We start from the raw sequence: 14,886 nt of genomic DNA on the forward strand, positions 1-14,886 counted from the left end.
TGGTCCTTGATCACGTGCATGGAGCCCTGCAGTGAAACGAGGCTACAAAATGGTGAAGCATGGCAAGGTCACAGGAGCTGGGGACAAATTTGCAGCCCTAGGGGTCCACAGGGTCTGCCCAGCTCTTGGGGAGGGCGGTGGGACCCACAGGCATCCCGCCCTGGTGGCAGTGGCCAGAGTGTCCCGGAGGAGCCAGATCTTTCGCTCCCTGTTACGAGAAGGAGATGAGTACAAAAACAGCTTTTTCAGAGAGACGTTCAGTCTGACAGCCATGGCCATTTACATTAATATGTAAACCCAGTGTGGGTGGGGAGACGGTGCGCATCCTTATCTGCACCTTCCGAAGAGCGAGCCTCGCTGTTGAAATGACACAGTCTTCACTTCTAGTAAATACTAATTTTACCCTTCTTAGGAGCTGGTGCTTAAATCAGATTAGGATGATGACTTTATTGTCACAGCCCGATTGAATGTATTTTTTTTTTGTTTTTAAAAAAGGGTAATATAGTAAGTAACAAGGCCATGGCAAAGAGGTAATTTCATGTGAAATTCTATGTTTAGTAATCAATGGTCAAGGCCAACTGAAGCAATCTGGTGACTGTCATGGTGGAGAGATGGGAAACTACTGTCTCCCTCAAATGTCCCTCAGCTGCAGAAAAAGATAAAATAAAATACCACCCTCCATTTCTTGTCCTTTTAAAAACACTCAGCGTTATTCCCACTTTCTGTCAGATAAGCCGTGACTCACCCTGACGCCGACCGTCAGAGCAACCCCACCGTGGCTCAGCAGACCCGAGGCACGCACACACTTGGGGTGAGCCTGCCACCAGATGTGTCCAGGGACGAGAGAGCAAAATCCTCGAGGATGCTGCATGACAAGGGCTGGGCACTGCAGGGGATTGCACCGAAGAACTGGTGGGACGCTATAAAAGCGCAGGCACGGTAGCTGTTTGAGGACAGGGACATGTTCCTTGCATTTTGAACGCTCTTTCAAAGCGATCGTGATTTTAAACAGCCCCGAGGTCGGGCTTTGATCGGGGCTGTGGAGAACAAAATGCTCCCCTCCGACCGAACGTTTCAAAATTACGCATTTTAACAGCTCACGGCTGCATTGGTTGCTGCAGACAACTAACGCTGGCAGGCAGCCAAGCCAAAAAAGAAGAAAGAAAAAAAAAAAAAAAAAAGAAGCTAACTTCCACAACATGCTAAGCCACACGGTACTTTGTCACAGACAAAATATTCACTGAATAACAATCATGAAAGCAAATTCACGATTTTAAGAACCTCTGAAAATTTCCAGCGTGGCTCACGGGCAAGGTCCCTCTTCGAGGCTTCCGGCTGCGTGGTGCTGAACCGTAAAACCCTGACTGGTAGAGAAGTCAGATCCCTACCTGCGAGGTGCAAAGCGTTCGGTATCTCCTTCGGTATCTCGTGACAGGGGTGCGGATGCGAGGGTGGGTGCAGTGGGAGGCACATCCCCACCCCTGTAAGCCACGCCACCGAGGTTTCTGGCATTCCCACCTGTGCAAAGCCTCGACAGAGGGAAGGGGCTTCGAGCAAGCCCTTGGCTTGAATACGCCAGTAGTGAGTGAAACCCCACGAAGCAAAATTTCCACTAGGAAGAAAAAAATTTGGTAACCACACTCCTGCCTGGGAGCACAGAGAGGAGACCAGGCACACGTTGGAGTCAGGAGACAAGCATCAAGAAGCAAAGGCATGTAACAAATGTATTGAAAAAATATTTAGCCAACAAGCCCAGAAAACTGTGGTCCTTTAAGGTGGTAGGGTTTAAGATCTATCTGTCTGGTCTTTCAAGAAAGCCCTAAAAAGAAAAATTTGCCAACTGGAAAATAAATCCTTATGGATATGGATAAATCTGGATATAATCCAGACATTTAAAGCATCACCAAAAATCAGGCTGATGAAATGTACAAATTTTAAATCGCTGTAGTTCAAATGGGGCATTATCTTGAGCTGATGTGCAGAGCCATGAGACAACCCTTACTAAAAGGAAGGGACAGAAGTTGTGCTGGAGGTTCAATGAAGCACATTGCCCACCTGACGTGGTCTTCAGGTCTAAAGCCCAGTCAGGAAAGTGAGCTGCAGAGAAATGCAAGATCCACACAGGGTTTGCTACCATTTTCTTGGGGTAGGACTCTGAGACCGTCACATCATTTCTCCATGCAACTGAAGAGTGCCAGAACATCTCCCTTCCCTACCCCCAGTGACCTTCAGCCTTTCTGAGGTTATGCAGTAGTGCAGGTAAGGGAGACAACCCTGCAAAAACCCTTGTAGCCCATGAGAAATAACAACTAATTTATCTTGCAGCCTTGAACAAAATGTTACTTGCATGAACATGGTCCTCCATGGGGAAACTGCAAAGCAAAGCTGAGGATGCACCCGGAGATGTTGCTCTCTACTTATTGTTCAGCTCCCAGAGTGTTTCTTCTCTGTTCCCAGTTTCCCAACTCTTTGTGAAATCTTCTGCTACTTGGAGATCTCAGAATCACAGGATGGCTGAGGCTGGAAGGCACCTCTGGAGGCCATCTGGTCCAAGCCCTGCTCCAGCAGGGCCACCCAGAGCAGGCTGCCCAGGACCATGTCCATGTGTCTTTTGAAGCTCTCCAAGGAGGCCCCACAGCCTCTCAGGACAACCTGTGCCAGTGCTCCGTCACCGGCACAGCACAGAAGTGCTGCCTGGTGCTCAGAGGGAGCCTCCTGGGTGCCAGTTTGTGCCCAGTGCCTCTGGTCCTGGCACCGGGCACCACCACAAAGAGCCTGGCTCTGTCCTCTCTGCAGCATCCCTTTAGGTGTTAATTATTAAAAATTATTATTGTTAATAATTAATATCAGTTACTATAATTAATAAAAAATCATTAATAAGAAGCCCCCTGAGCCTCTTCTTCTGCAGGCTGAACTGTCTCAGCCTTTCCCCGTGCCCCAGTCCCTTCATCGCCCTCACGGCCCTTTGCCGGACTCCCTCCAGTAGCTCCAGTCCTCTCCAGTACCGGGGAGCCCAGGGCTGGACACAGATGCACGGGAGCATTGTGTGCACGTGCAGGAGCAGCCTCTGGCTTGGAGCAGGGCAGGAGGCTGGGCTGGCAGCTCTCTGTGAAGTCACATCTCCCCAGCACTTTCTGTTACGTGACGTCTTTCAGTTCTTGCCCAGCAGGTACTGTTTGGGTTGGAGCTGTTGTGGAAACACTGCCTCAGGGCGAATGCTGCTGGAAAATTCCACCTAAAAACAGATTAGCAATTTCTGACAGTAAAATTCACGAGAAACATTCTGTTTTCGTAGATGAAAACAATAATGCTGTGGGTGCCCTGCAGAGAGGCGCTGGCCCCCGAGGGATCACGCCTTGATGGGGCGGTGAGCGTATGTGGAGGCGGCCACCAGTGTGTCACGGCCTGCTCTGGGAAGAGCCGAGCACGGTGCCCCTGTCTTCAGGGGGCACAGAGAGCAGCAGCACCACGACGAAGCCACGTTAAGGTTGCATTTGGCGTCTTGCAAACGAGGAGAGGGCTGTACCACACGAGTTACAAAACGAGGCGTCCCGTCGGAATAAACTGTAGCGCAAGCTCGCGGTGACCCGGGCTGAATCGAGATGCCTTTTTGGCACCTCTGATGCCTCAAACACTCAGCTCAGCACCTCTTGCACACCCGCTGCTCCTGCCCGGGCCGCGGCTGCACGTTACAAGCCTGCGGGCGTACGCAGCGTGTGCAGCCCCACGGTAAGAAAAAACAGATAAAAATAGGACCTCTGTTCTCCAAACCTGCCTTCTGATTGCCTTTTTTTTTTTTTTTTTTTAACAAGTGTTTAAACATTGTTTTTAACCACAGAGATCAGATACTCAGACAACTTTCATCTCATTCCTGCAGAATCAAAATGGAGCTTCTCGGCAGCAGGGTGGCGGGGCACCGGTGATGATCGCACTCAGCAGAGGAAGTTGCCTCGTAACGCGAATTTCCCTGGTATTTCTCCTGCCAGGGTGCCCAGCCCTGCATGGCCAGGCACTGCCCCAGCTCCTGCAGCATCCCCCTGCAGCTGGGTGGCCCGGACCATTGCCACCTGGAAGCCCCGCAGTCCCTGCAGCCCACCGAGATCCATGCTTGCCCCTTGGTCCTGACCATGAGGTCCTCAGAGCTGTGTGGATCTTCGCAGCCAAGGTCAGAGCAAGCCCCTGTCTTCTGAGACATCACCTCCAGACCAAACCAGGGCATTTCACTCAGAAACACAGTTCAACTGTATCATTACTCAGTGTTTTTCCCGATGCAGATTTAGGGCCAGATTAAGTTTCAAGTGCTCCAAAACCCCGGTAATTACTTTCTTGAGATTTTGGTCACCAACTGGCAAGAATCTCAGCACAGGTTTTGCTCTTTCTGCAGTTTCCATCACCTTGAGTTGAAGCTTCCCAGACATCATCCCCCCCCCCCCCCCCCATAGCTGCTGCTATCAATGGGCAAGGCAAGCTGGCACTGAAGCCAGTTGTCCTCCTAATTTTGGTTCTGCTCCCCCACCAGGTGAACATCAGAGGACCGAGCTGTGGAAAATCCCTGCCTGTCGTGTTGAAACCGAAAGCACCTGGATCGGAGATTTTGCGTCTGAACCCGAAGCTTCCTGAAAATGTTTTGCACCTGAAGACAGAAACAGCAGCTGAAGCCAAAGGGGGGAGGAAGCCAGGAGAGGCGATGAGGCAATGGAAAGAAAGCGCAGAAGCTTCCTGCCGCCCCTGGCGCAGAGGGGATGCTGCCTCCTCCGCGTCACGGCGCCCGGCTCCAGATCACCTCTGGACCTGAGGCACCCCACTGGGGCTTGGGCAGCAGCCCAGATTTGGGTCTGGAGACCTTGCTTGGAGCAAGCCTGGTGCCAGCACGTTCAAGGCTCCTGGAGACCCTTCGCAAGCTTTCCCCATCGATCCTGTGGACCGTGGGCCTGGGGGAGCGAGACCCATCGGCCTGCAGGACGGGAGGGAAAGGCGACCATTGCAGGGCCTGTGGCAGCAGGGCACCAGGACGCGGCCTGTCCAGATAATGGTGCCTCTTCGTAGGCCAGCACGGTGGCTCTGGTGTAAGAAGTCACCGAATGACAGAGCCAAATTTGAGGGGAAGGAGCAGACCGGCTCCTAGGGGCTGAAGGACAGTGGCAGGCACGACGCTGGCCTGAAGGACCAGCCCCAGAGGAGCCACGGGTGGGATCTTCTGCTGGGCAAGGCAAAGCCTGCGAGAAAAGGCCTCCAGAAACCAAAGGGGGCTGCAGGGAGTCCTGGAAATACCTGGGCCAGCTGGTGGCAGGGAGCGACATCCAGGGCTTCGCAGGAAAGGGTGGGGAGGGTTTGTAGGTCTTTGTTTTTGGGTGGGGACAGAAATGGGCTGGAAGAGCATCGAGTAAAGAAGAGGGGTGGGGGAGCAGTTTCTCCAAGGTGCTGTGAAAAACACAGGCCGCAGCAGAAAGGACGTGACCAGGACGGAGCAGGAGCACCCTGAGGAGAGGCGGCCTGGTGCCAACATGGGTGCAGCAGCAGAAGACCTGAACCCAGGGAGGGTCCTGGCCCGAAAGGAGCCGTGGCTGCGGCGTGGCGGGGCTGTGCGACGGGTGGAGCTGGGTTGCACGCCCGTAGTGCAGCACCTGCTGCACGCAAGGCAGGAGCGTGTTTTGCACAGAAGAAGAACCCACTTCCTTTCTTCTGCCTTGCAAAAATAAAAATAAAATTAAATTGGGCAGAGAGCGCTTTGCTTCCCTCCCTCCTTATTTCCAAGCTGTTCCCAGGTGCGGCTGACACCCGGACCTGTGGGCTCCTTCACCTCCCGCTGAGGCTGGCGCTGCCTCACGGGGCTCATCCCTCCTCTGGTCTCCCCGGCCCCACAGAGGCACCTTGGCCTCTACTCAGGGTTGAGACCCCCAGAGCCCCTCTACGTGGCCCTCCCTGGCACTGTGGTGCCTTCCCGTGCCCATGGTGATGGGACGGGACACGAAAGGACCTGGGGGTGATGCTTTTGGGTTTTCCCTGTGAAACCCTCCTGCCACGAGCGCCAGGGAGGGAGGAAGGCTGGGAACCTCTGGGATAAGGCAACCCCTCGGCCACCCTCCGTGCTGAAGTGACCACCACCCGGCTGCGAGCTGTGGGTGCCCGAGCCTTCACCTCATTTTGGCAAAGTGTGAGGTGAAGGACGGTCCTGAACCCACTCTCAGGTGTGTGCTCAGGATCAGGCCTTCCGCAGGGATAACCCCGTGCAATGTCATGTCCTCCGGGCACCATTGTGACGGAGCAGCTCAAGAACATGTGAGCCCTGCACAAGTTTGGGTGGCTTAACTATTGACAGCTGTGCACGTAGAAAATCCCCATCACGAAGGAATATTTTCTGTAATTTACTCAGCAGCTATTGTCCCATCAGCAGACCTCTCCCCTCAGGCAATATAAACCCCTGAGCAATAGAAGTGTCTCCATGAACAGATGATTGTGAGCAAATTTTCATTATTAGTCTTTAAGTTGTAGAAGTTCATGCCAATATCATTCACTGTGTAATTTCTGTACAAATGACTCACTGCACATGAGTACACAGATTAGTGCTGAGTTTAATGCCACTATGCTGAAAACGATTATAAATATTATGCAATTAAAGAATTGGTTGAGCTTTACTAGCATAAAGGGAAATTTAAGTTTAGCTTAACTGTAATCTTAACCTTGACATTTCTTAGCCTCAGTGTTTTCCAGTACTGCCCTAAAGGTCCCCTGCTGGGAATTTCCTAGCTTACTGGGAGTTTTTGGAAGGAGAAAAAAAAAAATAAAAGAAAAAAAGAAAACAAGCGAGATCATCACCACCAAAAAGAAAAAAACCCCAACCACCGAGCAGAGTCTGAAATCCTCCTGGGATCTGAAAGCCCCCCGCGGCCTCCAGGAAACAGAGGCCGTGGGGAAGGCCGTCCTGCCAGCTGTGGGGCAGGCCGCGCTTCTGCGAACGTTTTGGGAAGTGCCAAAAGCTCGAGGAAAGTACTCAGCCCTGCCGCGGGGCGGGCTGGCTGCCCCCAGCAGCTCCCGGCAGCCTACACGTGAAGATGGGCTTCCAAGGAGGGCAAACTGTCCGACTCCACGGAGAATGGTCTGCACCTCACGGAGCAGCGCCCACCGGGCTCTCCATCCCTCCTCGGACGGAGAGTTAATGGCACACGTGGGCTCTGTGTGGGTGTGATAAGCTGCACCAAGTGTTTTCCTGGACTTTTGGGAAAAAAGTGAAGCAACCCCATCAGGCTGCCCTGGCAGGGGGCTGAGCCCCAGGGCGATAGCGTGAAACAGGGTCGGAGCTGTTGTCTTTAATCTAGTGCATTTTGCATTCTCGTAGAAATTTTCAGAGTAAAACCCAAAGTCGGCTGAGATGTCAGGAGCGATTGCTGCGCAGGTATAGTCATTTGTCTTCCCCGGCGCTGCCACTACTGAGAACAACCCCACGGCTGACAAATGCCTCTCACACACCGAGAAAAGAGAAAGAAAAAAAAAAAAAAGCCCAGCGAGAACACACGTTTTTACTAAACCTAAGAGAGAAAAAAAAAAAAAAAGCCCAAACCTCCCGGTGCTTTTATAACGTGAGCCAATACTGAGAGGCACTCAGACACACAGCCGGGAGCACGGCGCTGGAGGGTCCTGCGCTGGGGCGGGAGGAAGAGGAGGAAGAAGAGGAGGAGGAGGAGGAGGAGGAGAAAGGAGAAGAGGAGGAGGAAAAGGAAGGCAACCGCGAGGTGGGTGTGTGTCCGTGCGTCTGTCAGAGCGCCTGTGTCGGTGCGTCCGTGTGCACCTGAGCTGCCGGGGGCTGCGGGACCGCAGAGCGGGGAACAGCAGCGGGACACAAACCCACAGCCAGAGCGTGCGGTGAGGGGCGGCTGGCCAGGATGGATAGGGATGGACAGATGGACAGGATGGGGATGGACAGGACGGGGATGGACAGGATGGGATGGATGGGATGGGGATGGACAGGATGGGATGGACGGGATGGGGAGGGATAGGATGGAGGTGGATGGGATGATGGGATGGGTGGAGGGTGCTGGATGGGACAGGGCAGGCACAGAACCCACGTCCCAAAGCACATCGAGGAGCAGAGCACACAGATTTGGTAGTGGGATGCATCCCACTCCCCTCTTTGAAGGGGCAGGAGGCATCACCAGCACAGGGAAAGCTGGGATTTTTCCTGTCTTTATTTTTTTTTTATTTTTGTTTCTGCCCTCCAGACCCCCTCCTGCCCCAGCCCCGCCTCTGTCTGGGCATTTTTTCATTGAATGTCCCCATTACCTCCGCAGTGATGAATAAATTATACCACTGCCACGAGATGAGTTTGGGACCTTGTTTGTGTGACACGCAATTATATCTCCCCCTCTCCTCCCCCCTCCCTCCACATCCTTTCTGGTATTGCTTGGATGTGCAAAAAAAAAAATAAAATAAAATAAAAATAAGAGGAGCTGGTGACAAGAACCAGAAAGAAGACAATGAGTCACAGCCTTTGTTTCGCCGCTCGCACCGAAATCACCAGAGATGCGTTTTTCCAAATGACTGGGGCTGAGCGCTGCCGGGGGGGCGGCAGGGAGCGGGAGGGGACAGGCCCTTGGCTTCCTGGTAAGAGCCAGCCCTGGGGGTGCCGGTCCCGCTGTCGCCAGGCTGCGGGTTTCACCTCTCTTCTCATCCCAGGGGAGAGGAACTGGCTGGAAATGGCTGCTGTGGAGACTGCGTTCCCCCCTGCCAACCTCACCTCCGTCAACCAGAGCGGCTGCAACGTGCACAACCACCACTTCTCGGCCAAAGTCACCTTCTCCCTCTTCTACACCGCCCTGCTGGTGTTTGGCGCCTGCGGGAACATCCTGGCCCTCTGCATCACCTTCCAGCGCAGGAAGAAGAAGCTCAACTCCACCGACCTCTACCTGGTCAACCTGGCCCTGTCCGACGCCCTCTTCACACTGGCGCTGCCGGGCAGGATCGCCTACTACGTCCTGGAGTTTAACTGGCCCTTTGGGGACTGGTTCTGCCGGGCCACCGCCTTCATTTTCTACATGAACACCTACGTGGGCATCTACTTCATGACCTGCGTGAGCGTGGACCGCTACATCGCCGTGGTGCGCACCAGGCACCCCGGCAGGATCCGGAGGATGAGCCGTGCCAGGGCCATCTGCGTCCTCATCTGGTTCTTGGTGTTCCTGCAGACGGTGCCGCTGCTCCTGCGGCCCATGACGCGGAGGATGGGGGAGAAGCTGACGTGCATGGAGTACTTCAACTTCGAGGAGATCCCCAAGCTGCCCTACCTGCTGCTGGTGGCCTGCGTGCTCGGCTTCTTCCTGCCCGTGGGCATCATCTTGGTGTGCTACGTGCGGATCAACCTCAAGCTCTGCCAGACTGCCAAGGAGAACCCGCTGACGGTGAAGAACGGGCACCACCGCCGGGCCTTCACCGTCATCCTGGTGGTGCTGCTGGCTGTCCTGCTCTGCTTCAGCCCCTACCATCTCAACATCGTCCAGTTCATGGTCAGGAAGATCCTCTACCAGCCGTCCTGCCGCGAGCAGCAAGCCTTCAAGATGTCCCTGCAAGTCACCGTGGCCTTCATGAACCTCAACTGCTGCATTGACCCCATCATCTACTTCTTCGCCTTCCGGGGCTACAAGCGGAGGCTGCTCCGCATCTTCAGGAACAGCGGCTCCATGGCCACCTCCTCCACTGTCAAGACCCCCTCCGAGAGCAACAGCAACAGCCAGCCCCAGGGCTCCAGCTCCGTCTAGTGGCACGACCCCTCCTTTTCTCTCCGGCCCACAGCGTAGGGACCATGCCCCACAGCAGGACCCGCTCTGGCAGAGCCCCACCGGCCATACTTCTGCTCTGTGGGGCACGGGGCCACCAACACCACCTGGAGACGCTCTCCTGGAGTAGAAGGGCCCGTCCTCACCTCAGCCCCAGAGCATGCAGCGCCCACAAGGGCTGGTGGAGGCCCTGGGGGTTTCCCAGAGCCACCCTCCCACATGTGTCCCGCACCCACTGCGGGGCCGGTGGCTGCGGGTAATGTGCCCGTCCCTGCTTTTCTGCGTCCCTTTGTGGTGGATGTGCTCCAGGAAGAAGCCCTGAGGGGCTCGCTGCTGTCCCCCGGCCCGCACGTTGCATGGGGCAGGCAGCAAGCCAGCAGGGGCCTGCTCCCCTCCATGGCCCCGGGGAGGAGGTGCAGGGTCCCTCGCAGCGCTCTCCAGGAAACCTTCACCCCCGTCCTCCCGCTACCTGATGTGAGCGGGGGAAAGGGGCCTGGAGGTGGCCTCATGGGGCCTTCTCTTGAACCCAGGGCCTGGGGTGCGAGCCAGCACCCAGGCTTGTCCTAGTGCTGCTGGCGGCTCATGTGTGACCATCTCCAGAGCGAGCGGAGGAGGCCCAGGGAGTCTGGCTCCCGTCGACACCCCTGCGGCGGGGAGAAGTCGTCACGAGCCAGGAGCTCCTCGGATCCTCTCTGAAGTGGCTGGGCTGCGAGGCCTGGCACAGGTGATGCCTGCGTGTGCAGGACATCACGGTGCCTGGGGCGCCTGCCTTGTGCCGGAGGCTGGAAGGGACGGAGATGCGCGCGTAGGCTTGAAAAGGAGGAAAACCGGCTTTATTTTGCTTAACTTTCATGAACTGGCACTTTTGATTAATCTAAATCGTTCCTGAAGGTAATAATGTTTCTTTGTTGCTAGAAGGTCAATGACAGAGTCATGTGCAGCCCTTTACTGTTCAAGTGCACATGAATCAGCTTTCGGATGATGATGGCTTTACCCCCGGTGCGGGTACCTGCAGCACCCCGCAGGCTGGCTGAGAGGGACGCATAAAGTAACTGCGGTTGGAAAGTGTCTCCAGCGGAACCTTCCAGGTTGCCTGGGCCCCACTCAAAGCAGGTGGAACTGCAGTGCTGGCCTGAAGGGAGCCTGTGTCCTGTACGGCATGCCACAATGGACAAGGAAGAGCCGGCATGCAATAGTTTAGGAATATCAATGGTCTGAACACTGTAAAGGAGCCCGGCAAGGGTCACCAGTCCAACAGCCCGCGTGAAGCAGGACCACCACTAGCACGAGGTCAGTGGCCACGGCTTGGTCCAGCTTGGACCAAGCTCCTCCAAGGAGGAGGCTCCCGCACCAAGGTGTTGGGTTCTTGTGCCGCACCCCCTCCGGATGGAAACACTTGTGGTGCTTGAACCTCCCCGTCTGCAGCTGGTGGCCGTCACCCCCTAACATCGTCCCCTGTCACCGAGGAGTGGTGCTGTGCGAGCGCAGTGGCCTCGCTCCTCTGGATGGACTTTTGAGGACACCCACCTGGGGACAGCAGGACACACAAGGACGGGGAGGGAAGGGCTTGTGCAGAGCAGGCCAAAGCAGCCTGCCAAAAGGAGAGTTGTTTTAGGGATCCCCTGTCGCCTGAACCAGCTCGCCCGCCCGTGCGTGTTCCCCAGCTGCTGGTGTAGGAGTGTGAAAATGGGGCATTTCACTAAAACCATACGTTCATTGAAGAGAAACGGGCGCAACGTACATTCTCTACACTTCATTCATCGCCTGAGCTGAACTACTCGCAAAATGCTCGCTTCAATCATGCAATTGCACGGCAGCTGGCCCCTGGAGCCGTGCATGTTTCCTGCGGCTCGCTCCGCCTTGTGAGCGACCTCGATGAGAACATTTCTCATCCCTCCTCTTATCAGCTCCTATCGGTAACTGCACCGCCGCTGCTGTTGCTCCCTTCCTGACATTCTCCTCGGTGCAAACGCATCTGAAATCACCGCTGCGCTGCTGCCATCAGATGTGGGATTCCTGCAGAGGAACGCGAGCAGACACCCATGCAGGGGCGAGATAACATCTGGGGAGCGGCGACCGCAGCTGGCAGACAAGGAGCTGTTGTCTCTGCAGGGACGGGGACACCGCGGCCGCGCCCCGGCAGCGCATCCTCTGCAACGCTGGGGCTCGCCAAAAGAGGGAGAGCCGAGACCTTATCCGGGGCTGGCAAGATTAATATTTCTGTATTAATATTTTGAAGTCACCTGGAGCTGCCACTGCTCTTCTCAAGCCATGCAAGAGTCTGCTTAATATAATAAATACGGTGGTTGCGAAGGCTGAGGCAGCTGTGCAGCCTTCATCAGCGTCACCGATGGTTTTCCAAGCAGAGAGTTACTTTTGCGCCGTCTCGATCCAGCCTAGGCTGCCGACTTTTGACCTGAAGAGAGATGGGAAAATTGCTGGTTTTATCCCGAGGCAGTGAGCACACTTATTTTTTTTGCGGTCGCACGGCACTAGCGTATCTGCGTACAGCGTGCAGATTACAGACCTACGTGATGCAAAATGAAATTCCCTTCGCAAACCCGTGCTGTGACCCTTGCAGTTCAAAACCCCTTGTGAGTCAAAATCCTCTAAGGCAGCACATTTCAGCCTTCTCCCGATTTCTGCAAAAGGGCGATCAGCTCAGGCAATTAAACGGCGTGCAGAAAGCACGTAGGGAAGGCCTGCCTGCAAAGCTGTACCTCCTGATGGGGATTTACCAGGTGGAGAGCCGCCTTTTCCCTTAGTGGTGGTTCCCAGCTCCACGCTGCCAGTCGGCACGAGCTCTCCACCCACCTCTCTCCCTTCTGTTTCGGCAGGAGGGCAGCGTGCTGCAGCCGTGCCCTTCCTGGTGCAGGTCTCCCTGCAGGGCCCTGGCGAGGTGCCACGCACGGACTGGGGCCATCGGGACTGGGGTCGGCAGGACCAGCCATGCTTTGTAAGCCACCACCATCTGCCTCGTCGCCTGCTGCGGTGACACCAGGGTTTGCTTCACCACCGAGCATCTGGGATCGACTGCAGTTTTCTTTCCTGGTTATCTGCAGCACCTCATGCAAAAGTGAACAAATAAAGTGGAAGGTCTCCCCTATCAGACATCCCTGAAAAGAAACAGGAGTGGGTTTTCGGTACGGGATTAGCCGCAGTATCGTGTATTTGCATTTTTCATGCAGAATCTCTGTGGATTCTTTCCGAACTGACCTCGGCGTGCTGTGACGTCCCTCCGCCCCTTGTCTCAGCAGGTCTCTTCTTCCTCCCCTGTGCACTCCGTTTTCTGTGCTTCTAAACTCATTGTCAATCTGCTCATGTTATCTGAGCTCTCTCCTTCCTCTCAGCTCCACCTCTTTGCTGATCTTAGATGCCATTTACGGTCTCTACTTATCTCTGTTAAAGAAGGCCAAATCCTGCTTTCAGTTCAGCCACGATCCCCGAATTCTTCACCCACTTTTGAAGCAGATATATTCCTGCTTTCTCCAACGCTGCCATTCAGGCTTGGCTACGGCCTCCTGCAAACATGCGCAAGCCTGGCTAACTTCCAGTTTCCTTTTGGAAAGTCTCCTTTGCGAACGCCAGTGGCTGGACGGCCACCTTGTGGAGACTGCCACCAGCTGCACCCCTTCTCCAGGTCGCCACCGCCTGCTTCGTGTCCTGCACTTGCACTGGAAGCTCTTGGTAGCGCGGAACCTCTTTGAATTTCAGTGAAAAGTTGCGTGTACTTCCTACGGCCAAAGCATCCTTTTGTGGTACGGGAGGAATGTAATCCTCCTGAAAGTTAAACCAAACACAGTATGCTTTGAATAAGCACATTTACATGTACAATAAAATAGGCATTTACGTGTGCATACAAACACATACAGCGTTTGCGTGTTCATGTGACCCTCCTAGTAAAATAGTATTTATGCTCATTCATACAAAGTGCTTATTTCTGTGGCTGTCCAGTTAAAGAAAGCGAACCTCATTTAGGTTTTTTCTTCTGGAAGAACACATACGAGAAATTAAACACACTCATGTATCGAAGCAAGAAGTAGTTCCAATGAATACTGTGCATTTATTTACCTTCAAACAGATGCAGTTCCCCTACAACAGCCCAGTTGTGGTCCTGAGTGCTTTCAAATCTGGATGCCCTTGCAACTGCATACATACTCCAAATGTACGTGTTGAACGAGCTGGGAAACCTTGCACACAGACCTTTAATTTTCTTGAACAAACGCTTAGCTCCAGTTAAATTAGTCAAAGTGATAAATAAACGTTCTCTCTCACTCTCTGTATATATACATATACACACATACACCCACCCACGCGTATATATGCATAAACTCATAGCAGAAGAGCCAAAATTTTTGCCGTATGCCCAGTACCCTGCTGTATATTTTGCTTGCTTGGTTTTTAGTTTCAGACAAAAGTAATGAGACCTCTTCATCACGCGTTCACAAGGGCAAGGGCAGGTGCTATCGATAGGACGGGGAGGTACATGGACCAACCCCGACGGTCCACTCGCTCACGATGTAAGTAGTATGTGACCTTTAACACGCGTTTTGGGACAGGAAAATGTGTTAGTTAGGTGCAGAGCCCAATCATTCTGCATCTCAGCAAAAAGTTAAGGCTTGAGAACCTGGCAGCTTATCAGGCAGATTTCCACAAATACAAAGCTCTCTGTGGGTGTATTTCAAAGTATCACAACCATCTAGGAAAGTCCCCAGTAAATTATTCCGATGTTGTCTCAAAAGATAACATTCCTAGCCTGTCAGAGAAAGCAGAAAAACAGCTGCTGTTACTTCAAAACGCCACATCTTGGCTTTAATAAAACCAGTCCGAATTTCCTATGGACTTAAAATTCTCTCCACAGAAAAGTGTTTTGCATTCTCTCGCTGCCTATACATACGTTTGCGTCACACATAAAAAAGGAATGAGACGTTTAAAGTTGTGCCGGGCACAGCACTGTGTAAGCTGGAAGGAGCACACTCCTCACGCTCACAGAAATGGTCCACGAAAGTTTCACAATCAAGTGGAAATCGAGTTCATCTCCAGCTCTGATGCACGAAGCTTTTTCTACATTCTTGTATGAAACAGGAACTCTGTTCAACTGCATCAGAGACCCCTCCTT

The 14,886-nt window shown here is 53.8% G+C and overlaps 1 protein-coding gene across 2 annotated transcripts; it reads left to right on the plus strand.

Moving 5' to 3' along the window:
* The first annotated feature begins 6,434 nt into the window (after positions 1-6,434).
* Positions 6,435-14,560, plus strand: LOC310890149 (G-protein coupled receptor 183-like). 2 transcript variants are annotated; one of them, XM_083818794.1, is made up of 2 exons: positions 6,435-7,860; positions 8,671-14,560. In XM_083818794.1, exon 2 carries the CDS (start codon positions 8,691-8,693, stop codon positions 9,747-9,749), a length of 1,059 nt encoding a protein of 352 aa, XP_083674920.1. In that variant the 5' UTR covers positions 6,435-7,860; positions 8,671-8,690; the 3' UTR covers positions 9,750-14,560. The 2 variants fall into 2 exon arrangements, with proteins under 2 accessions (XP_083674920.1, XP_083674921.1); XM_083818795.1 differs by having other exon boundaries at positions 6,435-7,730.
* The last annotated feature ends 326 nt before the right edge of the window (positions 14,561-14,886 follow it).

This window comes from Anser anser, assembly GCF_964211835.1.
Source record: "Anser anser genome assembly, chromosome: 1".
Lineage (NCBI taxonomy): Eukaryota > Metazoa > Chordata > Aves > Anseriformes > Anatidae > Anser > Anser anser.

Bases quoted from the DNA above. Each gene is read 5' to 3' on its own strand.
- LOC310890149 (XM_083818794.1), top strand. From the start codon at position 8,691: ATGGCTGCTGTGGAGACTGCGTTCCCCCCTGCCAACCTCACCTCCGTC.